At 42.2% G+C, this 25,306-nt stretch overlaps 2 protein-coding genes across 8 annotated transcripts in view; both read right to left on the reverse strand.

Moving 5' to 3' along the window:
• The window catches only part of KIF27 (kinesin family member 27), a 34,206-nt gene extending 28,247 nt beyond the window's left edge, over nt 1-5,959 (reverse strand). For all 6 annotated transcript variants that reach the window (XM_078386127.1, XM_072992273.2, XM_078386128.1 and 3 more), the window contains exons 1-4: nt 5,820-5,959; nt 4,017-4,389; nt 1,916-2,116; nt 123-1,102 (exon numbers count right to left, since the gene is read on the reverse strand). In XM_078386127.1, coding sequence (XP_078242253.1) covers nt 123-1,102; nt 1,916-2,116; nt 4,017-4,314 — 1,479 coding nt within the window. In that variant the 5' untranslated portion in view covers nt 4,315-4,389; nt 5,820-5,959. The remainder of the gene's footprint in view (nt 1-122; nt 1,103-1,915; nt 2,117-4,016; nt 4,390-5,819) is intronic.
• Nucleotides 5,960-10,212: 4,253 nt separating this feature from the next.
• QNG1 (Q-nucleotide N-glycosylase 1) overlaps nt 10,213-25,306 on the reverse strand; it is a 32,637-nt gene continuing 17,543 nt past the window's right edge. For both annotated transcript variants that reach the window (XM_078386134.1, XM_078386133.1), the window contains exons 4-5: nt 12,048-12,243; nt 10,213-10,604 (exon numbers count right to left, since the gene is read on the reverse strand). In XM_078386134.1, coding sequence (XP_078242260.1) covers nt 10,372-10,604; nt 12,048-12,243 — 429 coding nt within the window. In that variant the 3' untranslated portion in view covers nt 10,213-10,371. The remainder of the gene's footprint in view (nt 10,605-12,047; nt 12,244-25,306) is intronic.

Below are 25,306 nucleotides of genomic sequence, written 5' to 3' on the forward strand. Positions count from 1 at the left end.
GCATAAAGTTTTTTTTTGGAACCAATTAAAAAGGTTATGCGAGGCACCACTGTAATGTGATTTTGCTATATACTGTGAATTTTATATCCTTTTACTACTTGCAATACATTTATAGTAAATACCTGATATTTTTTCAACTCTCTCTTCAGCTGAAGAATTGTTATATGATGCGGCTCCTCTCGGTCACCTCCATTTCCTCTGTTTGTTTGGGGAATGGCTGGGACCTCCCGCCTGAGCTCCTGAGCCACACAGATCCAATCCCGCAGTTTTTCATGTTGACTTTTTGACAGGCTGGCAACATTTCCTAAGTCAGCTAGGAATGCATAGGCTTCTTCTATGCAATTTCGATAACTGAAACTTTCTATTTGAAGTTGAGCAAGTTGCTCTTCAAGAGAATGGATTCTGTTCCTCTCCTGAGTCAAATCCTGTGATCTCTGGCTACCGGGGATCTGTCCACTAACTTGTTGGTTTTGCAAAGCTTCACGAAGTAACTTAATTGCACATTCCATTTCATCAATACGATCCCAATCTGGATTGTAGTTAACAATAGGTTTGTTTCTAATATTTTTGGCTCTATTAGCATATTTGAGAGAATTTAGTGACTCATCAAAATCAGAAGATGATGGACTAATACAAGTTATCATGACAGTCTTGGCATTGCCACCTAAAGAGTCCTTAAGAATTCGGGTAATTTTAGCATCTCTGTATGGAATGTGTGCACCTTTTCTCCTTGAGTCTCCAAGAGCACTTACCACATTTCCCAAAGCCAGTAATCCACTGTTTATCTGAATGGATTCTTTGAACCTTTCACCTGTGTTCCCAGTTTTTGTTACTCTTTCTGATCCAGCAAGGTCCACAAAGTGGAACTTGGAAGCAATCAGCTGGCCTGAGCCTCGAGATGAATCTTGTGCAAAGCCTGTGTCCTTTTGAGGCTGCACTGGTTGCTGTTGTTGAAAAATACTGATTGTAAAAACAGCATGAGATCGGCTGGAATGTTCATTCATTTGTGTAGTACCTGTATGCCGAGCAGCATTCCCAGTTTCCAGCAAACTCATCACTTCATCTACACTTTCAACTTGGCAATCTTTGGCACCAACAATTACTTTAAAAAAGGCAAAAATATGGTAAACAAACAAAGCTGCCAGCAAAATATGGTGGATTATTTTAAAGGTTTTTTCTCAAATAAAATACAGCATCAGAAATTAAGCAACTGTCATTTAATAACAAAATGTAACACTATAATTATATTTCGATCTGATGAGTGCTATGTAGCTCAGTGATAGAGCATATGCTTTACATACAAACATTCCAGGTTCAATGTCTAGCAGTTCCAGCTAGGTCAGCAAAAGAATTTTCTCTGAAACCCTGGGTGCCAATTAGTATAGACAATGCTGAGCTACAAGGATCAATGATCTGACATGAGATAAAAAAGCTTCTTAGGTTCAGAATTTTTTTTATAGCACTGAATAGGAAAACTACTGATATCAGCAACAACAAAACCATTACTATTAGAACCACTGATGATAATTGATACCAGAATCAACAGGAAACAACAAAGTTGATTACTTATACTGAAATTACATTTAGGTAACACCACAACTTCAAACATTTTACAGTTGTTCATTATTCCTCTACAAAATACTCACACTAGAAGAAAACGTTCAAGTTTATAGAAGCTACTCCAAAAAGGAGAGTTACTATGACCATTTCAAACTTAGTATTACATTAGAGATACTAATTTAAAGAGTAGTTTATAATGATTACTGTTTTGAGAGCAATGTTTCAACTTTACAGTATGCTAAAACATTGATCACATATATAATACACAGTTATAAACTGCTGTAAATATACATGTTTAAAAAAATAGCTTAATGCAAGTAGCATATATATTTTAAGTACAAATTCACATCTCTACCTGTATTGCCCTTTTCATCTTCTCTAATATGTAGATCTTTCATAGAGGTCTCCAGTTCCAGTAGATCTCTAAGTTCTTCTTTGTAGACCTCTACATAAGAAACTTTCACAGTAAAGTCAATATTATGGTTTTCAAAAATAATCTGAAAAATTTCCTGGATTGCACGTGGAATGATACCTCTTTCTTCCTCAGCAATTGATGCTAAAATAAAAATAGGAATATGACTCCAAGTATACAGTTCATATTGAGATACTCAAATGCAAAGGATTTACCTGTACATGCCAGAATGTTAGAAGAAATCTGAAAACTTTTAATGCAATACATTATGAGCATAACATTGTTTTGTCAAGGTTAAACAGATCATGCTACCCAAAATACAAATATTTGGTTATAATTTGGAAAGAGAATTAATACGATATCTTCAAGAAAGACATGGGATAGAATCCACATCACACTATCAGAAGGAATTTGCAGAAGCTGAATTCTCACCCACCCACCCCCTTCTTCAGCAGTCCCTTGTGCCTCCTGGAAAGCATCTGCTGTGGGTCACTACCACAAAAGGAATTGCTGTAGTATGGAGGAAAGATGGAATCTCCTATTTTATATCATACTTAAACTGAATGACTAATTTTAGTTCACTTATTTAATAATTTAACATCAAAAAAACTAAAGAACTCATAATTGATTTTAGGAGGAAGAGAAATGTACATTTACCACTGTACATAAACGGTGAGGAAGTGGAGAGAGTTGGTAGTTTTAAATTTCTGGGTACTTACATCTCAGAGGACCTCTCATGGACTATAAATGCCAACATGCTAATGAAGAAGGCACAGAAGAGGCTGTATTTCCTGAGAATGCTCGGCAAGTTAAATTTATCTCAGCATTTACTTCTGTCATACTATCGTAGCACCATTGAGAGTGTCCTAACCTATGGCATTCTGGCATGGTTTGTGAGTAGCTCTGTCGCGGACAAAAAGCTCTACAGAGAACCATTAAAATTGCCCAGAATATCATTGGGCTGAAGCTACCAACCCTGGATGACATCTTCACATCCCACTGTCTAAGGAAATCACATAGCATCCTGAGAGACTCTTCCCATCCTGCTTATAACTTTTTTGAACTGTTACCATCTGGCAGAAGATATAGAACAATTAAGACTCGGACCACACATTTTCTCAATAGTTTTTATCCCAGAGCTATAATTGCAATTAATAATGAGCTTAAAGATCACCAGTAGTGAATAATTAGTTGGATTGTGTTACTTGGCCTGCGGTGTAGATGTTTGTATTTTTAGTGGGGGACTTTTAGTGGGTGGGGAATGTTTGGGAATTGTATGTGTGTGCATGTGTCTGGTCTCTGGGTGTCTGTGAATTTCGTTGTATGTGTATATACTTACAATGACAATAAATAATAATAATAATAATAATAATAATAATAATAATAATAATAATAATAATAATAATAATAATAATAATAATAATAATAATAATAATAATAATAATAATAATAATAATAATAATAATTATTATTATTATTATTATTATTATTATTATTATTATTATTATTATTATTATTATTATTATTAATTAAGAATACTTCAGAGTGATTGCAGTGAATACATAAATGTTGTTACGTTAACCACTGCATTATTGCATAGCATAACACTGAAACTACTAAAAATGGAAACAAAATAAATTCCAGTACAAAAAGTTATGGCCACAAATCTGTCAAGGAGGACTGAATTCAAAAACTGTAGCTATCTTATTTACAAATATTCACCTCTTAAAGAGACAGCACTTACTACTCTTGTAGTAATAAGAATTAACCTTTTTATTGTCAATTATTTGTATCAGTAGCACGTCACCTTGCTAATCTATCCCCTGTGCCTCCCCTGTATATAAGATGTAGTTTTGCTTCACTCTATTACGTCTCAAAAATTGATGTATCCACAAATGTTCACATTAAAATATAACAGTTTTTAAGGTGCATTTTTTTCTTTTTAATAGGATTTCTTTTAACACGTGACATAACAATGCTTATGCAATTTTACCAAGAAAATTATGTCCATATTACAGTAAAACATAAGTTTTCCAGAACATACCAACATGGCCTCCTCCAATAGTGTAAGTCTTCCCAGAACCTGTCTGTCCATAGGCAAAAACTGTAGCATTATAGCCTTCAATCAGAGATGTCACCAATGGCTTAATACATGCAGTATATACTTCTTCTTGGGTTGAATGTTTGCCAAAAACAAAATCAAAAGTAAATACACGGTCTTTTCCAATGATAATTTGCTGGGTGTTAGGGACTAATCTCACACATACTTGATGGTTGTGAAGTATTTCTTTTGAAAGCAGAGGTCTAATTCTTACTGCTACTTTAACAGGAATTTCTTCCATTGCACCTTGTGCGGGATTCAATTCCTCCTTAATATATATGGTCAGTCTTTTGCACTTTAAGAAATACAAGATAATCTGCAAGAAGTGAAGAGGAATATTTTAGAAAAAAATTGCTGAAGAGAGGAACACTGCAAAATGGAAGACTGCACAGTAGGTGGTTTGACAGTAATAATTTCTCATTTTATATCCAATAATACTTTAAATAATAATATTAAATTTAATAATAGAGTGTTTTCCCCCAAATAAGACAGGGTTTTATATTAATTTTTGCTCTGAAAAATGCATTAGGGCTTATTTTCAGGGGATGTTTTATTTTTTTTCATGTACAACAATCTACATTTATTCAAATACAATCATGTTATCTTCTTCTGGTTGCTGCAGAATGGTGGAGGGTGGCTCTTTTTTAACTATGGCTTATTTTGGGGGTAGGGCTTATATTACGAGCATCCTGAAAAATCATACTAGGACTTATTTTCAGGTTAGGTCTTATTTTTGGGCAAACGGTATTAAAACAGCTCCTGGCCTATACTAATCAAATCTCCAGCACACATACCCTGAATGTCAAACTCTTTAATGTATTGATAACAAATTAGCAGTGTGTCTTGCTTCTGTTCTCTTATTCACCAAATTAATATGTAGTCTAAAACATAACATTAAGATATGTGAGGAAATCTTAACTTATAATACTTGCATCAAGCTTGAATAAGCATTTATAGTGCCTTATGATACATATGTAGTTGTAATGCAGAGTTTGCACAGCAACAGTGTAAACTCTCTACCTTGAAGTGAATTCTATTGTAAGTTCAATGAGTCTTATTTGAAGCGATGCCTGCCTAGGACTGCAGTTTTGAGCTCTTTGGATTGACAGCCAAATATCAAACCAGATTCTTGACCTACATATTTATTGACAACTCCGCCTAATTTTCCAAAGGTAAGTCTCTCCTATATTCATTGAAGTTCGCTCCCCACCCCCCAAGCGTTCAGAATCATCCTACTTAACGAAAACCTAGCGCTTCTCACTTTTAAATTCATAATCGCTCATTAGAACTCTCAGCATCCCTGCCCCCCCCCAGGTACGGTCATAATTAAGGGTTCATTGAAGTCTATCAAGTTACGCATCCGCTTTTAAGTTACTTTGAAGAGTGGGCGAGTTTAGCAAGGCAGGCTTGGCGGCGGGGAAAGCCCAAACAAGCCAACAAACCGGGCAAGAGAGCCGCGTTGCAGAAGAGGGAGAGCATGCATGACAACACAAACCTTGCCAGCCGGTTAAGACCCTATAAATCGCTTGTCGTTTTAATGAAATAAGCCTTGGTCTTTATTTGAGGGATTATTTAAACCTCTCCTCTCCGCCTCCGCGCCCCCCTCCCCTCCCCCCCCAAAAAACCCCCACTGAGGGGGCGAAGGAAGACCTTCTTTCCTTCCCCCCTCCCTTACGCTATTTGCGTTAGCATTCGGGCTCGACCGACCCTCCTGGCGAAGAAAGCGAGCCGCAAGGAGGCACCGACCTGGCCGGGGACGGGGCTGCCCCCCAAAGGGCCGCCGACCGTGGCCTAGCGGGGCCGCAGCCCAAATATCAGCGCCCGCAGAGACCGCTCGAGCCCCCTCTTTTGTTTACACTCGTTCGCCAAGCAACGAGGGCATCTCCTTGGCCGCGGACATCGAGCGGGGCGTTTTCCTCAGGAGCGGCCGGCGTCTTGGGCTGCCTCCAGCGACCCCTACCGGCGCTCCTGCGAAGTGGGGCCGCGCTTCCCCGCCGACATGTGGTTTTCCCAGAGGCTAGAGGGGAAGAGTGTGTTCTTCCCCTCGGATAGACTTTTACAAACTGCATATCCCTTTGCTGCCACAGCGTTGCAGAGCTGCAAAAAAACATGGCTCCTGGGCTTGCATCCTAGTGGATTTATAAAACAAAATAAATGCCAGTTCACCGCGCTCGAAGAATGAATCATTGAAACCATACTTCATTCATAGCACCACTGTAGTGCAAAACCATGGACGTAAGGCACAGATCCCCTTATATGAGCTACATCTGGAGAAATGCTGTGTTTCACAAAACTGTTAAAAGTGTGCTGTTCTCATAGATGTGCTGTTGTCTCTTAGGCAGCTGCTCCATCCTGGCTGAATAACTTTCCCAGCAAGATTCTGACATCTACACAGCCACCATGATCAAATCATGGCACACATTCATGCCAATGGACCTAGCCATGAGGGCTGCAGATTTGGGACCTTGAGACCCAGGTCTTTGCATGCCACAGTGCAAAGATCCTGAGCTTGGGCACGGAGTCCCTAGGTTATCCATAATCTTACAATTAACTCTGCAAAGATCGGAACCAAGTCACAACTGACATTTTTTTAACATTTATTCCTCCATCATAATAAACATTAATAATTGCCTGCTGTTGATTCTGACTTACGGTGACCCTTTCCAGCATTTATTAGGTATACAGTGTTCAGAAGTGACTTGGCATTCTCTTTTTCTGGGGCACCTAGGCCTGTGCAGCTCTCCCTGGGCTATACAGGCCGGCTCTTTTCCTGGCTGACAGAATGGGGAGCTAAGCTCTGCCTCTGCAGTAAACTCACTCAGCTAGCCATCCAGTCATAATAAATATAGTTCCACTGATTTGGTACAAAATGTCCAAATAGGAATTTAAGCCAAAACAGGAATTCAAGGATTCTCTTTTATCTTGGCTGTTTCCCTTCTTCTCAGGCACCCTGGAATTGTGCTGCTTCCCCAAGGATAAACAAGCTGGCTCTTCTGAAGGATAATACAATGGGGAATTTCTTTCTGTTATGTAGTTTGTGGGCACACATGGGATCTACTCAGCAGTGGCATGTTGAGGATCCCATGTGAAAATCACGAGGATCTCTGAGGAACCGTGCCTTGGATCAGCATTTTTGAATCACAATAAAGACATGCTCTGATGGATCCATGATGGATCCAGGATTTCTGTCCTTTTCGTAGAAACCAAAGGGACGTATAATTTCAGTGGTTTGGAACCTATCCCACATTTAAAAAATCACGTGGATCCATGACGATCCAACCTCTCTGATCCATGTTTTTGTACCACTACAAAGCCATGTGCCAAAGGACCCATGATTTCTGTTTCGATGTACAGGCAAAGATAGAACTCCATGGTGGTATGGCCAGGGTTCCATATAAAAACATATGAAACCATAAGGATCTTTTTTTTTTATTTCATGGATCTATGTTTTCCCTTTCTTCCAGACTGCAGCTAAACTGAGAAGGAACAAAGGCTTTGGGGATGGAGGGAGGGCAAATAATGCCATAGTTGTTGCTACACATAGCTCTCAGGCTGTGAGCTGGGGGGCCCTGAAATCTCAAGGTGTTTCATTGCTTCCCCACATCTTCAGATGAAGAGACAAATCTCAGAGTGAATAGGGGTGGGAAGACAAAGTTTGGGTTTTTAAATATGTGTTGCCTTTAATATCTCGGCCCCCATCTCCTTTTCATTTCCAGCTGCCCTCAGAGGTCCCTAGCTGTGTGTCATGATGTTTCTACATGTTATATAAACAATGGACAAAATCCTGTTAGTATAGTCAGCCACAACTAGGGTTGCTAGATACATGTGTAACAAAAAGGAGGACATAGAAAGCCAAAAAGGAGGAAAAAGGACATATTGGGGGGGACTCTGTGCACGGGGTGGGAAGCATGTCACTTTTGGAATTAGATATTGGGGAGAATACCTCTATGATCATGGGGCAATACCATAACCATTCAACCTACTCAGTCTTGAAAGGTCAAGACTGGGAAAGTTACATTTTTTGGACTACAAAACTCAGAATCCACTGGCAACTGTGTTTTTGTGTTTTAAAAAATGTTTAAAAATAAAAACAAAACAAAACAAATCTACATATACACTTACTGGGCTCCCAGGACCAATGGAGACAATCTATTCCTTCCTTTAATGAAGTCCCATTCCCCCTTGTTTTATTTATTGATTTTTTAAATAAAAGCATAATAAAGTGAAATAAAAAGTTTAAAAAGTTGTGTGAAAGATTTTAAACACTTTATAAAAACCAGGAAAAAAACAAAAGGCATGGATTTCTCTCAGCTTGAGAAATGCAAAGGGTGGAGAAAATGGATTTGCAGACACACACATACACAAAGCCATTTTCTCTACCCTTAGCAATTTCTCAAGCTGAGAGAAATCCGCTTGTTTGTGTGTATGTGTGTGTTCCAGCTCCCACAAGCATCGGAGATAACTCTGCATATGCTCCTGGACCTGGAAATGCACTCTGCACATGCCCCAGGGTCTTGGGGGGGGCCGGGCAGAAGGGGGGATAAAAGTGTCTCTGTTCCCCGGCTTTAGGAAGGAGGGGGGACCGGACTGGCCCCTATTTCCCTGGCTTTGAACTGCCACCCCCTCCAAACCCCAGAACAACCTCCCCTCCTGCAGGCAAGCAAGTGCACTCACTTTACTCCTGTCCATTTCCATCCATCCATCCATCTCTCTCGCACCTTCCTGCCTTATTAAGCTCCAGGAAGAAGCAGCCATCCACAAGCCAGGGACTGATTACCCAGGGCTGTCAGCCCTAAACAATCAAGCCACCTTATCTCCAATCTCTAAAAGAACTGGAGGATTTACAAGAGGAGGATTTACAAGTGCCACAACCAAGGAAGTAAGAGGGAGAGGTTCGGCTGCAGGGGGTGGGGGAGGGGTGGAGGTACAAAAGCCAGCCATTTTGAAGTGTTTCAGTTTTGCCTGCCAGATGGAGGACATGATCCTGAAAAGTAGGACATGTCCTCCTTTTGCCGGACGTCTGGTAACCCTAGCTACAACTAGAGTAAACTCACTGAATCAGTGGGAATTTGGTGAGAGCTTTTTTGTAGTTCCCGTCATTACAAATGGGCCATCTCTAGTTATGACTTACTAAACAAGAGGATTTCAGCCCATATTTGTTTTAATGTAATAAATCCACTTTGTCTCATTTTTTAGGCACACATACATATGCACAGATTATACTACAAAGTTTCATTCTCTCCCTTTTGTTCTCTCCTTTTTCCATCTCAGGTTTCGGTCCTGATCGGTCCTGACGTCTCAGGGAATCGAAAGATGCTGAGTTGACAAATCTATTAAAAAATTCTTTCCCCCAAGGAATACTGTGAGTGCTTTCTGCTTCAATTATATTCACAGGAGGTATTCATGCAAACATACTACAAAGAGGCAGTCCCTAAATAAACTCTGCCAGCTGTTTGGGACCAATGAGAAAAACAGCGAGATGAACATACCAGCCTATGCACTAAGAGACTCTAAAAAAAGGAGTTGGGGTGGATTCCCCCCTTGCCCCTTCACTTGCAGGGGTTTTATAAGCACAGAGCTGCTCAAGCATTTGGTGTGTTCAGTAATTACATTAGCAGCAAGGAATATGAATGGTTTATGCATCTCCTGCTAAGATTAGGGACGGTGAATTATTTTCTTAAACTTGGATGGATTGTGCATGGATTGGGGAGAGACAATGCAACAGTAAAAAGAGCATCTTATGTTTATGGAGAAAGTCCAAGCTTAACCCCAGGAAAAAGTTCTGTTAGCAATTTTCTTGGCAAGGAGGATCTCATTAGCTCAGGTTTTTAACGTTCTTTTAAAGTCTGTCAACTTCCTTTTCTTTTTTGATATGGCGGCCTCACCTTTTGTGTGTGGTTTTAATGCCACACTCAATGCCTATTATTACATGCCTATTTTAAACTTGTATATCAGGGGAGGATCCAAGGTAGACCTTGTAATTGTATTGTTTCAAGCCATTTCTTTACCGAATTACCCCCCCCCCCCCAAAATTTTTCTTGGAATGCAGACAGCACTTTAGTATACAAATTATGGAACCAGAAGAGCTTGAACTGAAAGGATAAGAGCAGCAAAAGATCAATATTTAAAACTGTAGAAATTATAAGAAAATGCTTTTAATGTGAAATAAGACATAAAATATATTTATATTCTGCTAAAAGATCAGAATTTGGAGAAGAGAATATAGGAATCATATGTAAATCTGAAATCTGTACAGAAGAAAATTATCATTGTAACAGTAACATTGATAAAAGTGGTATTAATAGTATATGCATCGTACACGATGAAAAGGAATTTCTTTCATGTCTTCTCGATGATCCCGAGCAAAATCCCATAGATAGTAATCAAGGAGAACCGCATTGATCCTCTCACTCATGTTCTCGCCTTTCTTTTTATACAGGTCTAGCAAACGTTTGCAAATGAGCTCACAACACCAAATAGAACATCCTCGGATTTCTACCTCCTGTATGTCTCCAGACTGGAACATGTGCCCTGCAGAAAAATCAAGGCATTATGAAGATTAACATACATATGGAAAATAGAAAAGGACTCACGAGACACTGCAATTTCTTGCTTTAGTTCTGGTCAATCTTTGTTTAACATTTTCAACTTGAATTAGAATTGTTCTAGTTAAGTTTATTCCAAGGAACCAATCTGCAAAACAGATATACTGCTGAACAAAGTAATCTGAAAAGAAAAACAGTCATATAGTTCGTGAGCAAAACTGAAAAAGAGGATAATTTATTGGGCACTAAAATATTATTTAAGAGGTGAGCTTTGGGATCGTCTACTTATTTAATATCCAATATGCTGAAGAGACCTGGAGGACTCAAAACACTTGCCATTTAAATGATATTTTAGTGGTCATTGAGAGTATTAGCCAGCCTCCATTATTGGCAGGTAATGACACTTTCCTCCTGGGAGGAAAGTGATGACAAACCTCGACAGCATCTTAAAAAGCAGAGACATCACCTTGCCGACAAAGGTCTGCATAGTCAAAGCTATGGTTTTTCCAGTAGCGATGTATGGAAGTGAGAGCTGGACCACAAAGAAGGCTGACCACCGAAGAATTGATGCTTTTGAATTGTGGTGCTGGAAGAGACTCTTTAGAGTCCCCTGGACTGCAAGGAGAACAAACCTATCCATTCTAGAGGAAATCAACCCTGAGTGCTCACTGGAAGGACAGATCCTGAAGCTGAGGCTCCAATACTTTGGCCATCTCATGAGAAAGACTCCCTGGAAAAGACCCTGATGTTGGGAAAGTGTGAAGGCAAGAGGAGAAGGGGACAACAGAAGATGAGATGGATGGACAGTGTCATTGAAGCTACCAACATGAATTTGACCAAACTCCGGGAGGCAGTGGAAGACAGGAGGGCCTGGCGTGCTCTGGTCCATGGGGTCATGAAGAGTTGGACACGACTCAATGACTAAACAACAACAACGACACGTATATAGCAGGGCTGGAAAAATGTAGTTTCTCAGATGGTAAGTCACTGAGTCTAAGAGTGAGGGCTCCAAGAGTCTTTTTACCCAGGGAACTTGAGCTATTAATGCCGAAAGGTGTCCTTCCTATCAGTTGGGATGCAAATCACAGACAAATGTAATACAGAATATACATATCCTCCTCTAAAACTGGAAATAAGAAACTAACACCTTTATTGAACTACACCTCCCATCATCCTGACAACTGGGTGTGCTGACTGGGTATGATAGAAACTGGAAGTCCAACAGCATCTGGAGGGCCATAGTTTCCCCACCCTCGCTGAACGGGATTATAGGCTTGGCTACTGTGTGTTAGAAGAAGAATTGCTAATCAACTGAACCAGTAAAAATTTTATCTCTGCAAAAGCTAGAACTTAAAAAAAAATCCAACAAATGTGTTTATGAAAATTCAGACAATGTAAAACTTTTTGATGATCCTGGATGTTTTCATACCTTCCTTGAGTTTCTTCATGAGTTCATCAGAATATTTCATTGCCCCCAAGTGAACGAGGACCTGTGGTATCCTATAGTCAGCAAATATAGTTACACTGGAAATGTCGCTGAAGCAGCCGTCTCCTTTCCCTTCCAACACACTCCAGGTGTCAGCGACAAGAATTTGTGCCCGTTTGTAGAAAGCCACTTTTCTACCCTGAAAGACAGAAGAGGAAGAAAACTAATTGCAATGTGCTGAGATTGATTTCAAGAAGCTACAGTATGGAGGTGTTGATCCTTGCCTGCAACAGTGGGAATTACTGTTGCCCACACTCTCAAAAAGCAACCTCACGGCTTCTATGCGCATCTCACACAGATTTTGTTAATAAAGCTGCAACTGCATTTCTGGCAAAGGGCTTATTATCATCATTTTTTTTTACCCATTAACACTTACATTCTACCTTTCCTTTGGTGTGCACTGCTGTCTTCCACAAGAAAGCGACTGGTCCAAGGTCAGCCAGTGAGTTTCAGGACACAGTGAAGGGCTTGAACCTGTATCTCCCAAAACCCAGTTCATCTACAACACAACTGGCTCTCTAGGACTTGTGTGTATGCTGTCTTACATTTACGTTTCTATTTCCTTGTACGTAATGGATTTTTATTTAAAGCTACAAAAAAAGGTCATATACAGAATTGGATGTATTCTGAAAAATGGCACCGAATGTTCCAAATGATCTCTCTTCAGCTCTGCAGATATTCTATTTTCAAATGGTTCTTCTACGCTACAGTCTCAAAATGATAGCATTTGAATTGCCACATCAACATGTGATGTTTGTTCAATTATTCACAGAGCTGTTTGGGCTTTCTTTTTATGGCTCTGTGTATTTTTTCCCTTATTTTTTTTCTTCATTCTGTTCAACATCTCCCCTACACCACAGACAACATGTGAGCTATATAAAAGAAGAAGAAAATAATCTACAGTCAACACTAGCACTGTGTGTGTTATGGGTTGTACAGCCAAGTTATAATGACCTTAATAGGGCTTTCAAGATATGTAGGATATTTAAGGAGTAATGTTACCAATTCCACACATATACCGCAGTAAGTTTCTACAGCTGAGCAGGGGTTGAACCTAGATCTCCCGAGTTATAATTCTTCACCCTACCTACCACATCACACCACGTATCCATAGTCAACATTAATGGAGGGAATTACAAAACATTCCTGTTCTAATCCAGCCACCTCTCACACTGTTCTGGAGGGTTCCATAACCTTCTGGAGCAGGTATTTGGGAGTCCACAAGAAAGAAAGACTCGCAGGAGATCATTTCCTTCTCTGCCCCAGCAAAGCTCCACCACAGAAAAAAGTAAGCTCTTTCATTCTCTGGGAGAAAGGTTCCAGATCCAAGTCCACCACTGCAAAATGTTGCTTTTGGGGAGGACTAGAACTCCAGACACCCCCAGCTGCTGCCGCCACCAGCAAAGAGATTTTGGAAGTTTTAGTTCAAAAAAGGTAACACCAAGCTCTGCACACTATGCAATCATGGTGTGAAGTAAGGTATGTTATTCTAGTCCATGGCATTTCCAATACAGTCAAGCCCTCAGATAAACACTACAGCAACTGGCTTTTATTATAAAGACTCTGGAGATAAAAAGCATGTCTGAGGCAAACTATACAAGATTTCACACATCACCATGCAAAACAAACAGAAAATGCTAAGGCTAGTTTCCAAACAGTTTGTGAAAATTATATATAAATCAAGAGGGTTGACTTTCACATAATATGGGTAAGAGCAGGACATTAAATTATTACAATCTATTATCAAAATTATGATTTATTATAACATTATGATTTTTAATTATCAACATTTTATTCTGTATATGAATGTTTAGTAAAGTGGTGAAATCTATTTCACCATTTCTTTCTTACTCTCCTTGCCGATATGTCAGTGGCATGCTTTGCAAGATCTCAGTCTGTTGCTAGGGCAACTATCTTGACAATGTGAAGGGATAACCAGCATACATTTTGTTTTAATGGTGAAAATCTGGTCTGCCTTCAGAACCTATATAACCTGATCAAAGATCACAGCCAAAGATTCTCTTGTAAATTACAACCCAATTTTATACGAACTACATGGCTTTATGTCTGTCCTAAAGGATGTCATCAATTACCACTGCTTTTTAGTGAAGCTTGGCTTCTGAGAGCATCATATAAAAGAACACTATACCAATGCATTTTTAAATTATTTGGAAATACAGAGAGTATCTTCCACTGAAGAGTTTATCAACCTATTTTGGTAGGCTCCATACATCTTTTATCAGCTACTTGATACTGTTACAAAAAAACAAAAACAAAACACACAGGCGAGCAATGTTGCTCCCCACACTTCCACTAAACCCAGGTAGGCTTACTACACAGCTGACCTAATCAACTCATGTTACAAAAATTAACTTATTTAAAACAACAACAAGAATGATAATAATTGCTATTACTATTACTGAGATAGGGATGAATCTTGTTTTTTGGCCTGCAACTCCTAGAAATACAAAACCCCAAATTCCTCAAGGAGTTGTAATGCCAAGAAAGGAAGAGGAAAGGAAAGAAAAATGTGGGTTAGAAACCAAACTGTCCACCTCCGCTATTAGTACAAACTGACTCTTTGTGCTGTCAATAATTAATGTGGGGTTGCTTTTGTTAGTTCACCCTCAAGAAACTTAACTTCTGAAATAAAAAGAAAATATGAACATTTACAACCTAACATCTCAAACTCCACAATTGCAGCAAATTAGACAGATTTGCCTGCATGTGGATCATGGAATGCCATCTCAAGTTAAAATTTGAACAGTGACAAATGGAATTATAAATGTATGCCCAGCAGACATAATGAGGTGTTCATATCCACAGACGACTAATACAAATTACTACATTTAAACAAGACATGCCACTAAGTTATAAATGAGCTGTGATTGTTCAAATACTTGTAAACAAAACAGTCTATACAGTAAGCATACTGTAATTTTTCTTCAATGTGATTTCATTTTCACTGTGAATATATAAATTATAAACTTGATTCAAGGATCATACTAAACACTGATTTGGTAAGTGTAAGGCTGTATATACATTTATATCTATATCTACACCTATACAGTGGTGCCCCGCATAGCGACATTAATCCGTTCCAGGATTAACGTCGCTATACGGAAACATCGCTGAACGGAACAAAAAAACCCATAGGAACGAATTAAACCCTGTTTAATTTGTTCGTAGGGGGCAAAAACTCACTGTTCAGTGAAGATCTTCCATAGGGCTGCCATTTTCGGCACCTCGGTAAGCGAGGCATGAAACGGGCGGCCATTTTGGAACCGCCAATCAGCTGGGCGGCGGGCTCTTGGGAAGGAGTGCGGGGACCTCCTCCACTCTCCTTCCCAAGTGCCGGCCGGCCTTTCCCCCCAGCTGGGCGGCGGGCTCTTGGGAAGGAGTGCGGGGACCTCCTCCACTCTCCTTCCCGAGCGCTGGGCGGCGGGCTCAAGCGGTGGCGGCGGCTGCAGGGTGGGGGGTGTCCCGAAGGTTTCCAGGACTTCCTTTGCCTGGAAGCCTTCGGGACACCCCCCACCCTGCAGCAGCCGCCGCCGCCGCTTGAAGCCGCCCCGCGCCGCCTACCCCAGTTGTACTCGGACTTCCAGGCGTCCGAGCATGGCTGGGGTAGGTGGCGCGGGGTGGCTGCCGGCGGCGGGGACAGGGTAGGGGTGTCCCAAAGGCTCCCAGGCCTTTGCCTGGAAGCCTTCGGCACACCCCCCACCCTGCAGCCGCCGCCGCTAGAAGCCGCCCCGTGCCGCCTACCCAAGCTGTTCTCGGACTTCCAGGTGTCCGAGCACGGCTGGGGTAGGCGGCGCGGGGCGGCTTCAAGCGGTGAGGCAGCGGCTGCAGGGTGTGTGTGGGGGTCCCGAAGGCTTCCAGGCAAAGGCCTGGAAGCCTTCGGGACACCCCTCCCCTCCCCCTGCCACCGCTGAGAGCCTTCCGAGCTCTCAAAGGGCTTTCTCCAATGTCGGAGGGGGACCCTTTGAGAGCTGGGAAGGCAAATGTCGGCGGTGGCTTCGGGGTCCTTCCGAGGCCGCCGCCCACCGCCGACATTTTCCCCCTGCTGAGCGGCGGGGCTCCCGCTGAGCTGGGGGGAAATGCCCCTTCCGAAGGGGAATGCAAGCGGTGGCTTCGGAAGGTTCCTTCTGAGGCCACCGCCGGCATTTTCCCGCAGCTTTGAAGCCCCGACACTCAGCGTCAACATCATAATGCGATCACAAAAGAGATCGCAAAATCCGCATCGGTATGCGGATTTGTCGTTAAACGGGGCGCTCGTTAAGCGAGGCACCACTGTATATGTTTGCTTACACACACACACACACCCTGTGAATAAATCCACTGAATTTGGTGGGTTTACTTCTGAGTGGACATTGAAGTACAAGTAGGATTTTAGTTTAATTATTACTTGATTTGATATACAAATTGAAATAGAGAGGTTACTTACCTGTAACTTTGGTTCTTCGAGTGGTCCTCTGTGAATTCAAACTAATGGGTTAAGTATGCACATGCGCAGAGGCCTCGGAATATTCTGGAGCTAAAAAACTGCCAGGACCGCTCCCATGGAGCCCACACGGCCCACCCATCCTAGTGGTTACCTCAGTTCCCAATTTCCGCTGCTGCTCAAAATGAGAGACAGGCGTGACGGACAGAGGGGAGGACGGGTGGGAAGTGTGAATTCACAGAGGACCACTTGATGAACCACAGTTACAATTAAGTAACTTCTCTTTTTTCTTCGTGGCCTCTGTGAATGCACACTAATGATTACCTGTAAATGGTGGAGGGACGTCACGGCAACTCAAAAGATAAAACTGCACATCCAAAACGGGCATCCCCCTTGGCACGGACATCTAGCCGGTAGTAGGATGCAAATGCAGAAGGTGTGGACCAGGTGGCTGCCCATCAGATGTCTTGAAGTGGAACACCTCTCAGGAATGCCATTGAGGTAGCAACTGCTCTAGTAGAGTGAGCCTTAATGGAGCCCGGAAGGGGCTTGTGGGCCAAATTATAGGCAAGGCAAATAGTCTGAACGAGCCACCTGGAATAGTCTGAGGGGAGACTTGTTGTTCCCTGCGAGGCGAGTGAGGTGAGATGAAGAGATGTTTGGACTGTCTGAACATCTAACAAGTGTAAGGATTTCTCAACAGGAGTAGACGGATGAGGACAAAAGGTAGGCAAGATAATGGGCTGGCGAATGTGGAAACCGGAGCAAACCTTGGGAAGGAATGAGACATCTGGATAAAGGGGTAGGCAGTACCCGAGGAGGGTGCAGACGTGCCACACCACGAAGAAACGGCTTAACTGTGGGTTGCCGGAAAAGAAGGGCAGCATCCGGTCAGGAGGCTGGTGTGCCACTATTGTAGAAAGATACACCTTGAGGGTGGACAGTGCCAGGTGATTGTCAAATAAGTACGAAAGAAAACTCAGGACAGCATTCATAGAGGTTGGTGAAAGTGGGAAGTTTTGTGAGGTTGCAAATTTTTTGAAGGCAAGCCACTTGCTCTTGTATAAATTCCTTGTTGAAGGTTTCCAGCAATGAGAAATGATAGTGTTCACCAAGGTAATATTCTCCAAGCGGTTAAATGGAGAGAGAGAATGTCCGGGCGATATGTGGCTCAGTTGTGTTGAGTGAGATGTGGAAGAGATGGAAGTCTCATGAAGTCCACAGACATGGTCGTCAGTATCATGAGCCACGGCTGACGTGGCCACCAGGGGGTGACCAGAATGACATCCGCATTGTCGTGGTGTATCTTGACAATGGTTTGTAGAATAAGAGGAATGGGAGGGAACGTGTATAAGAGATGTTCGTCCCATGGAACCATGAGAGCGTCTTCTTTCGAGCCAGCTCCTATTCCTGCCCTGGAAAAATAAGCCGCACACTTGGTGTTGCGCTGTGTGGCGAAAGCATCCATGTCCGGATATCCCCACATCCTGCAAATGTGGAGGAACACTGCCTGATCAAGGGTCCACTCATGCATGAGTGCTGTTGTCCTGCCGAGACGGTCTGCCCAAGCATTGTCCTATGTGGAGATGTGGATCACCGATAAAAAGATGTGGTGATTCAGACACCACTCCCAGAACTGAACTGTCAAGTACAGGAGAGGAGGGGAGTGTGTGCCGCTCTGTTTGTTTATGTAGACCATGGCTGTTGTATTGTCCATGACTATTTGTACTGCAGTACCCGCAATGATGGGAAGAAAAGCACGACAAGCTTTGAAGATCGCCAAAAGTTCCAAGTTGTTTATGTGGAGTTTCCGTTCCGTCGGTAACCAAGGAATGTGGACTTGAAGTTGGTTGCAATCAGCACCCCAGCCTACCGGACTGGTGTCGGTGGTGATTCATGACGTGAGGAGAAATGGAGCAAAGGGTCGACCCATGAAGAGATTGTGGGGATTGGTCCACCAGGCGAGCTGTTGTGCAAGCTCGGGAGAAACTTGGGGACGCATATTGGGTGGGTCGACAAGGGGGTCAAAGAGAGAGAGATACCAGGCCTGAAGAGACCTCATTTTCAGTCTGGCATGCGGTATCACAGACGTGGTGGATGCCATGAGGCCTAGGAGTTTTTGTGTTTGGAGAGCCATGACATGATTTAGAGGCATGAAGTAATGGATTAGCGTTCATATCTTGACCGCATGTTCTTGCGGGAGAAAAGCCCTTGCCCTTTTTGTGTCAAATACAGCACATATGCAGCTTGCCACTTGAGAAGGGGTCAACATTGATTTTTCTGTAGTTGACCTGAAGTCCCAGGTGCTCTAGTAGCGACAGCGTAGTGTTGGTGTGGCATGCTGCTTGATGTTTCGAGGGGGCTACCAGCAGCCAGTCATCTATGTACGGATACACAGCGATTCCCCTTGTGCGAAGGAACGTGGCCACTAGTGCCATACATTTCTCCTGAAATTGTATGACCCTTTGGGGTGACAGCTCTTGAGTGTATGGGATTTGATTTGGTATTGGTATAATACCTGGTGGCAGCGAAAAGGGCGGATTTACCTTTGTGGAGCCCAGAGGTATAAAGAGCGCAAAGGGGGATCGCCACGAGTAGTGGCAGCGGAAGTGGGATTCGAAAGATAATCCAGTGAGCCAAAAGATTTCAGTAAACCAAAGAAAAAGTTGAATTTCCTGAGCTTAGGGAACCTAGTAGTCTGGTGCTGCCAGGGCAGGAGTAGGACCCTTGCAAGTGGCTTGGTAAAAAGCTAAAAGGGACTCCTGAGTGCAGACCAGAGAAAGACTACAGAAAGGGGAAGCTCTGAGGAAAATTCTATAGTTTAAAGTTTACCTCAAGATTGTGAAAGACCAGGGGGACTTGCTTTGGGGTCCTGGGCTCTGAGAGGAGAGTGCTGAGAGGACAAGAAGAGGAAGCCAGGGTCAAACACAAATCTGAGGGGAACAGAACAAGCAGAGGAGCTTGGAAAGCTGAAAAATAAACAGTAATAAGTGTGTGGCTGGAAGCCAAAAGAAACAGTGTATCCCACAAGGAGCTCAGGCAGGGTGCCTGGAATAGTAACAAAGTAGTGAAGTAAGCCCGGGACAGGTTGTCTAAAAGCTACTTAGTATTTCCCTAGCACAGAGGGGAAAAAAAGGTCCCTTTTAAAATAAGGCTTGTGTTTTAAATCTGAGAACACAGAGAAGCCATGCCTCCCAAGAGAGGGAAGAAGCTAATAATGGAGGTACCTGAAGGGTTACCTCACGAAGAGGAAAATACTCTTGAGGTAGCCGAGCAAGAAGATGATGATGCTCAGGAGGAGAATGCCTCAAGGGGAGGAGAAACTACTTTAACCTCCCAAGAATTTCAAAAATGGAAATTGGAGAAAGAGTTTCAATTAAGAAAATTGGCCATGGAGCAAGAAGCCAGAAAATTGGCCATGGAGCAAGAAGCCAGAAAATTGGCCATGGAGCAAGAAAGAGAAAAAAATGAGGGCTGAGGTGGAAGCAAGAGAAAGAGCTGAAGCCAGACAGGCAGAGGCAGGAGCCAGAGAACATGAGTTCAGAATGAAACAACTAGAAGTTACAGCCCTAAATCAGAATAATAACAATTCAGCCAGTGAAGAGGTTTCAAAAGTAGACCTCAAGAAATTCCCACAATTCAAAAAGGGGGCTAATCCAGAGGCATTTCTGATACTATTTGAGAGAGCCTGCTGGGACTATAAAATCCCAGAATCTGATAAAATGATCATTTTAAGGACCCAAATTAGTGGCGAACTCGCCGAAATATATGCCCGTATGCCTCAGGAAAAAGTGAGGGAATACGAAGCTTTTAAAAAGGTGGTTTTTGCTAGGTTTGGGATCAATGCAGAGCATTTGAGGCGGAAATTTAGAGCATTGACCAAAAAGCCTGATGAAACCTATTCTCAATTAGGAGAAAATATGCAGCAGTGTTTAGAAAAATGGCTTGAGCAATCAGGGGTTGAGACCCTAGAGGATTTGAAAAATGTCCTGGGTCTGGAACAGTTCTTCTCAGTGTTACCTGGAGAATTGAGATACAGTGGTGCCTCGCACAACGATTGCTTCATACAACGATGAATTCACACAGTGATGGGGTTTTTTGAAGAATTTCCCCCATCGTTTAACGATGTTGCCTATGGGGGAATTTCACTTAACGATGTCCCTTTTTGCTCATTTAAAAGTGTCTTAAAATGTTTGAAACCTGTTTTAAATGCTTGGATTCCATAGTGCACCTTGTGAAACATGTGCAAACTTAATTTGGTTTTGTTCTGAGTCTTCATTAATTTTTGGTGATTTTTTTATTTTCCCCATTTAAATCAATTGAATGGACAGTTCAATGCATATAAATAGGGAAAACAAAAAATCACCAAAAATTAACGAAGACTCAGAACAACACCAAATTAAGTTTGCATAGGGTTCAGGAGGTGGGCTAACGATTGCAAGCATTTAAAACATGTTCCAAACATTGTAAGACACTTAAAAATGAGCGAAAAGGGACATCGGAAAGGACTTCAAAAGCACTGAAGCCGGCTTCAGTGCTTTTGAAGCTCTTCCATTTTCGCTCATTTTTAAGGGTCTTACAATGTTTGGAACATGTTTTAAATGCTTGCAATCATTAGCCCACCTCCTCAACCCTATGCAAACTTAATTTGGTGTTGTTCTGAGTCGTCCTTAATTTTTGGTGATTTTCTGAATTTTCTCTCATTGGAATGCATTGGACAGAAAGTTCAATGCATTCCAATGAGAGAAAATTCAAAAAAATCACCAAAAATTAAGGATGACTCAGAACAACACCAAAGTAAGTTTGCATAGGGTTCAGGAGGTGGGCTAACGATTGCAAGCATTTAAAACCTGTTCCAAACATTGTAAGGCACTTTTACAGGAGCGAAAAAGGACTTCGCAAAGCCATTGAAATGTATTGAGTCGGCTTCAATACATTCCAATGGAGGAAACATTGTTTCACTCAACGATGTTTCCTATGGGTTTTTTCACTTAAAGATGGCAATCTGTTCCAATTGGAACCGATTAACCTGTTTTCAATGCATTCCTATGGGAAATGGTGTTTCACAGAACAATGTTTCACACAACGTTGATTTTTTTGGAACCAATTAACATCGTTGTGTGAGGCACCACTGTATTTGGTAACCGATAAAAACCCGAAAAATATATTGGAAGCGAGCGAAATCGCGGACCGCATTACAGAAATCAAACGTCCAAATTATTCTGAGGTAAAATCTGAAAGGAAAACTTGGGATGACACAAATAGAGAACCGAGAAAGTACCTCAGAGACCAACCGACAGTTGGAAGCCATTTTAATGGCAAGCCCTCAGATCAAGGACAGCATAAATTTAAAAACTGGGAAGGGAAAGGAGAAAAATCTCCTAGTTTTGAACAAAGAGCTGTAAGATGTTTCTCTTGTGGAGAACTAGGCCACTTCAAAACGCAATGTGTGAAAACCAGAGATTTTGGGCAACAAAAAGGGAATTTAGAAGTGCCTAAGAAAGTGTATTGTGTACAGCAGAAAGAGGCACCTACAGGGGCAGCTGAAGCAGGCGCCATGGCAACCACAGTTAGTGGCAGAGAAGAAAGCTTAGAGCAACAAGAACAACTCCCAGTAGCTCAAATTCTCCATTGTTACTTGGTTGGAGAAAATTTGGAACTTATGAAATATTCTGGGGATACCATTTATATAAATAAGACTAAATACCAAGCTCTAAAAGACCCGTGTTCGCAGGTGACATTATGCCTTCCAGAAATAATCCCTTCAGAATTTATAGTGAAAGGAGAAAGCATAAGAGTCAAAGGAATAGGGACAGAGGTAATTACACTACCAGTAGCAAAAATACCAATAAAATATCAAGGGTGGACTGGTTGGTGGAGAATTGGAATTAGCAGCAAACTGCCAATGTCATGCCTGATAGGTGTAGACCTCTCTGAGCATGTCAAAAGTGCGTTAGTGAATTCTTGTGCCCAGAAAGAAAACAAGGAAATATCTGAGGAAAAACTTGAGTCCTCGGATGTAATAATAGGAGGGAATGATGGAATGGATGATTTGGTGGCAATGATAAATCCAAATGAAAGTATATTTAAACAGGAGCAAGAAGCTGATCCATTGTTAGAACAGTGCTTTAAATTGATTAGTAAAGATCCAGTATCACCGGAGAACCCTGAGAGATACTCTGAGGCAAAAGGCCTTTTATATAGGAAGATTTTGATAAACCCCAGGAGAAAAGGGGAGAGCCTACAGAAATTACTAGTGGTTCCTTCCAAATACAGAAAGGAAATAATAGAAAAAGGACACACAGACACCTTATCTGGACATTTAGGTATTGCAGAAACTAAGCAAAGAGTATCTCAGAAGTATTATTGGCCAAAAATGGGAAAAGAGATATGTGACAAACCCAGACCTACTGGGATATGTCACACAGTTACACTAAGCTGCCACCAACCATTCCCTGTAAGAAGTCACACAGACCAGGGATGGATTTTTAAACAATAAAAAGAATTAGGTTTATTTTAAATACACACAGGGAAAAATAAACAATCAGGTGAATAACATAAAGTAACGTGGCTTATTCTCACTCATACAAGCATACAGTTTGGTTCACCCAGAACCCTTAACTTGAAGCACAGACCCTGAACCTATCAGTTCTGGCTAACCAACAGACACCTGAACCTATCAGGTTGGTACTCTGACACACAGAAGTACCCTGTCTGACACACAGACTCCCACAACAGCTTCTTCTTCCCAGCTGCTGCTTCGTCACAACCCAGTGTCTCTCAATGTCTCATAAACTCTCCACACACGCTTCACATATTTATACAGTACAGCCCCTCCTCCTGATGTCCCGCCTTCCACTCCCCATAGGATGGAACTTTCCCTCCAAACCCATGACAGACAGGTAACATCAGTGCTGTATGTAACACCTCCCCTCTTTATAAGTTGTTTTGTAGGGGGAAAGCTAAGGTGCTTTTCACCAAAAAACAACCTGAATAAAATACACAAAAAAACAGTTATACATACTATATCATACTTACTTATCCTTACACTCTAAGTTAACCATAGCAATTAGGCATTTAAACATTTACCATATACAATACATCCATTTACCTTTATTCATACAAACCAACTTCAAAAACAGGTACATTTTACTTTTTATCATCAATATATACACATAGTCCATGTTTCTTTCGCCGTCTTCATTCTTCAGGTCTTCTTGATAAGGCGTCAGCAACACAGTTCACTGACCCTCTGACCACCTTCACTTCAAAGTCATAGTCCTGTAGGTTTAAAGCCCACCTCATAAGTTTGCTATTGTGGGTTTTCATTGTCTTTAACCATTGCAATGGTGAATGGTCAGTACACAGAATAAAATGTCTTCCCCAGATGTAAGGCTTGGCCTTCTGGATCGCGTAGACTATGGCCAGACACTCCTTCTCCACGGTTGCCAAATGTCTCTCACCTTTTTGAAGTTTCCTACTCAGGTAGGACACTGGATGCTGGTCACCATTCTCATCCTCCTGGCACAGAACTGCTCCTACCCCGCTGTTAGACGCATCGGTGTAGATGATGAACTCCCGGTCGAAGTCTGGAGCACGCAGGACAGGATAGTTGATTAACGCCTCCTTCAACCTCTGGAACGCCGCCTCACAGTCGCTGGTCCACGGGATGCGGTCATCAGCCTTCTTCCTCGTCAGATCGGTCAGCGGAGCCGCAATCTCGCTAAACCTCGGGATGAACTTTCTGTAGTAGCCCACCAACCCAAGAAATGATTTGACTTTTTTCTTGGTGTTGGGTCTAGGCCAATCACGAACAGCTTCTATTTTGGCCTCCAGGGGTTTTATCATTCCTCCCCCTACCATGTGACCCAAGTATTTTATTTCTGGGCTACCCAGCTGACACTTGCTGGCCTTTACTGTTAGCCCTGCTGCACTTAACCTCTGCAGCACTAACTCCAGGTGTATCAGGTGATCTTCCCAGGTATTACTGAAGATCCCTATGTCGTCAATGTAGGCCACTGTAAAGTCATTGAGCCCTGCCAAGGTCTGGTCCATCAGCCTTTGGAATGTGGCTGGTGCATTTCTGAGACCAAAGCTCAGGACTCGAAACTCATAGAGACCAAAAGGGCTGCAAAAGGCAGTCTTTTCTTGATCCCTGGGATCAATTCTTAATTGCCAATATCCCTTTACCAGGTCCAATGATGAGATGAACCGACAACCCCCTATGGTTTCAATCAGGTTGTCTAGCCTGGGCATTGGGTAGGCATCAGGAGTGGTTACACGGTTTAATTTCCTGTAATCGACACAAAACCTAATGCTCCCATCAGGCTTGTCCACAAGGACTATCGGAGAGGACCAAGGGCTAGAAGAGGGGACGATTATTTTCTCCCTCAGCATCTCGTCCAGCTCCTTCCGCACCTTGTCCCTATAGGGTCCCGTTACTCGGTATGGGGATACTGCCTGCGGGGGTGCATCCCCTGTGTGGATCCGATGCATCACTCCCTTCACTATCCCCGGCTTGTTGGAAAACACCTGTTGATATTTACTAAGCAGCATTTTTAGTTCTTGCTGCTGGTCTTGGGTGAGTGCAGGACTGATCTTTACCTCCTCTGGGTTGTATTTTACTTCCCCTCTACCCTCCCAGAAGGGTAATTCAGCTTCCTCACTCTCAGCTGCTTTTATAGCAAATAGAACCCTCTGTTCCCCTCTGTAGTAGGGTTTTAGGGCATTCACATGAACCACCCTCCTTGCTTGGTTCTCC

The sequence above is a fragment of the Pogona vitticeps genome, chromosome 2, assembly GCF_051106095.1.
Source record: "Pogona vitticeps strain Pit_001003342236 chromosome 2, PviZW2.1, whole genome shotgun sequence".
Taxonomy (NCBI): domain Eukaryota; kingdom Metazoa; phylum Chordata; class Lepidosauria; order Squamata; family Agamidae; genus Pogona; species Pogona vitticeps.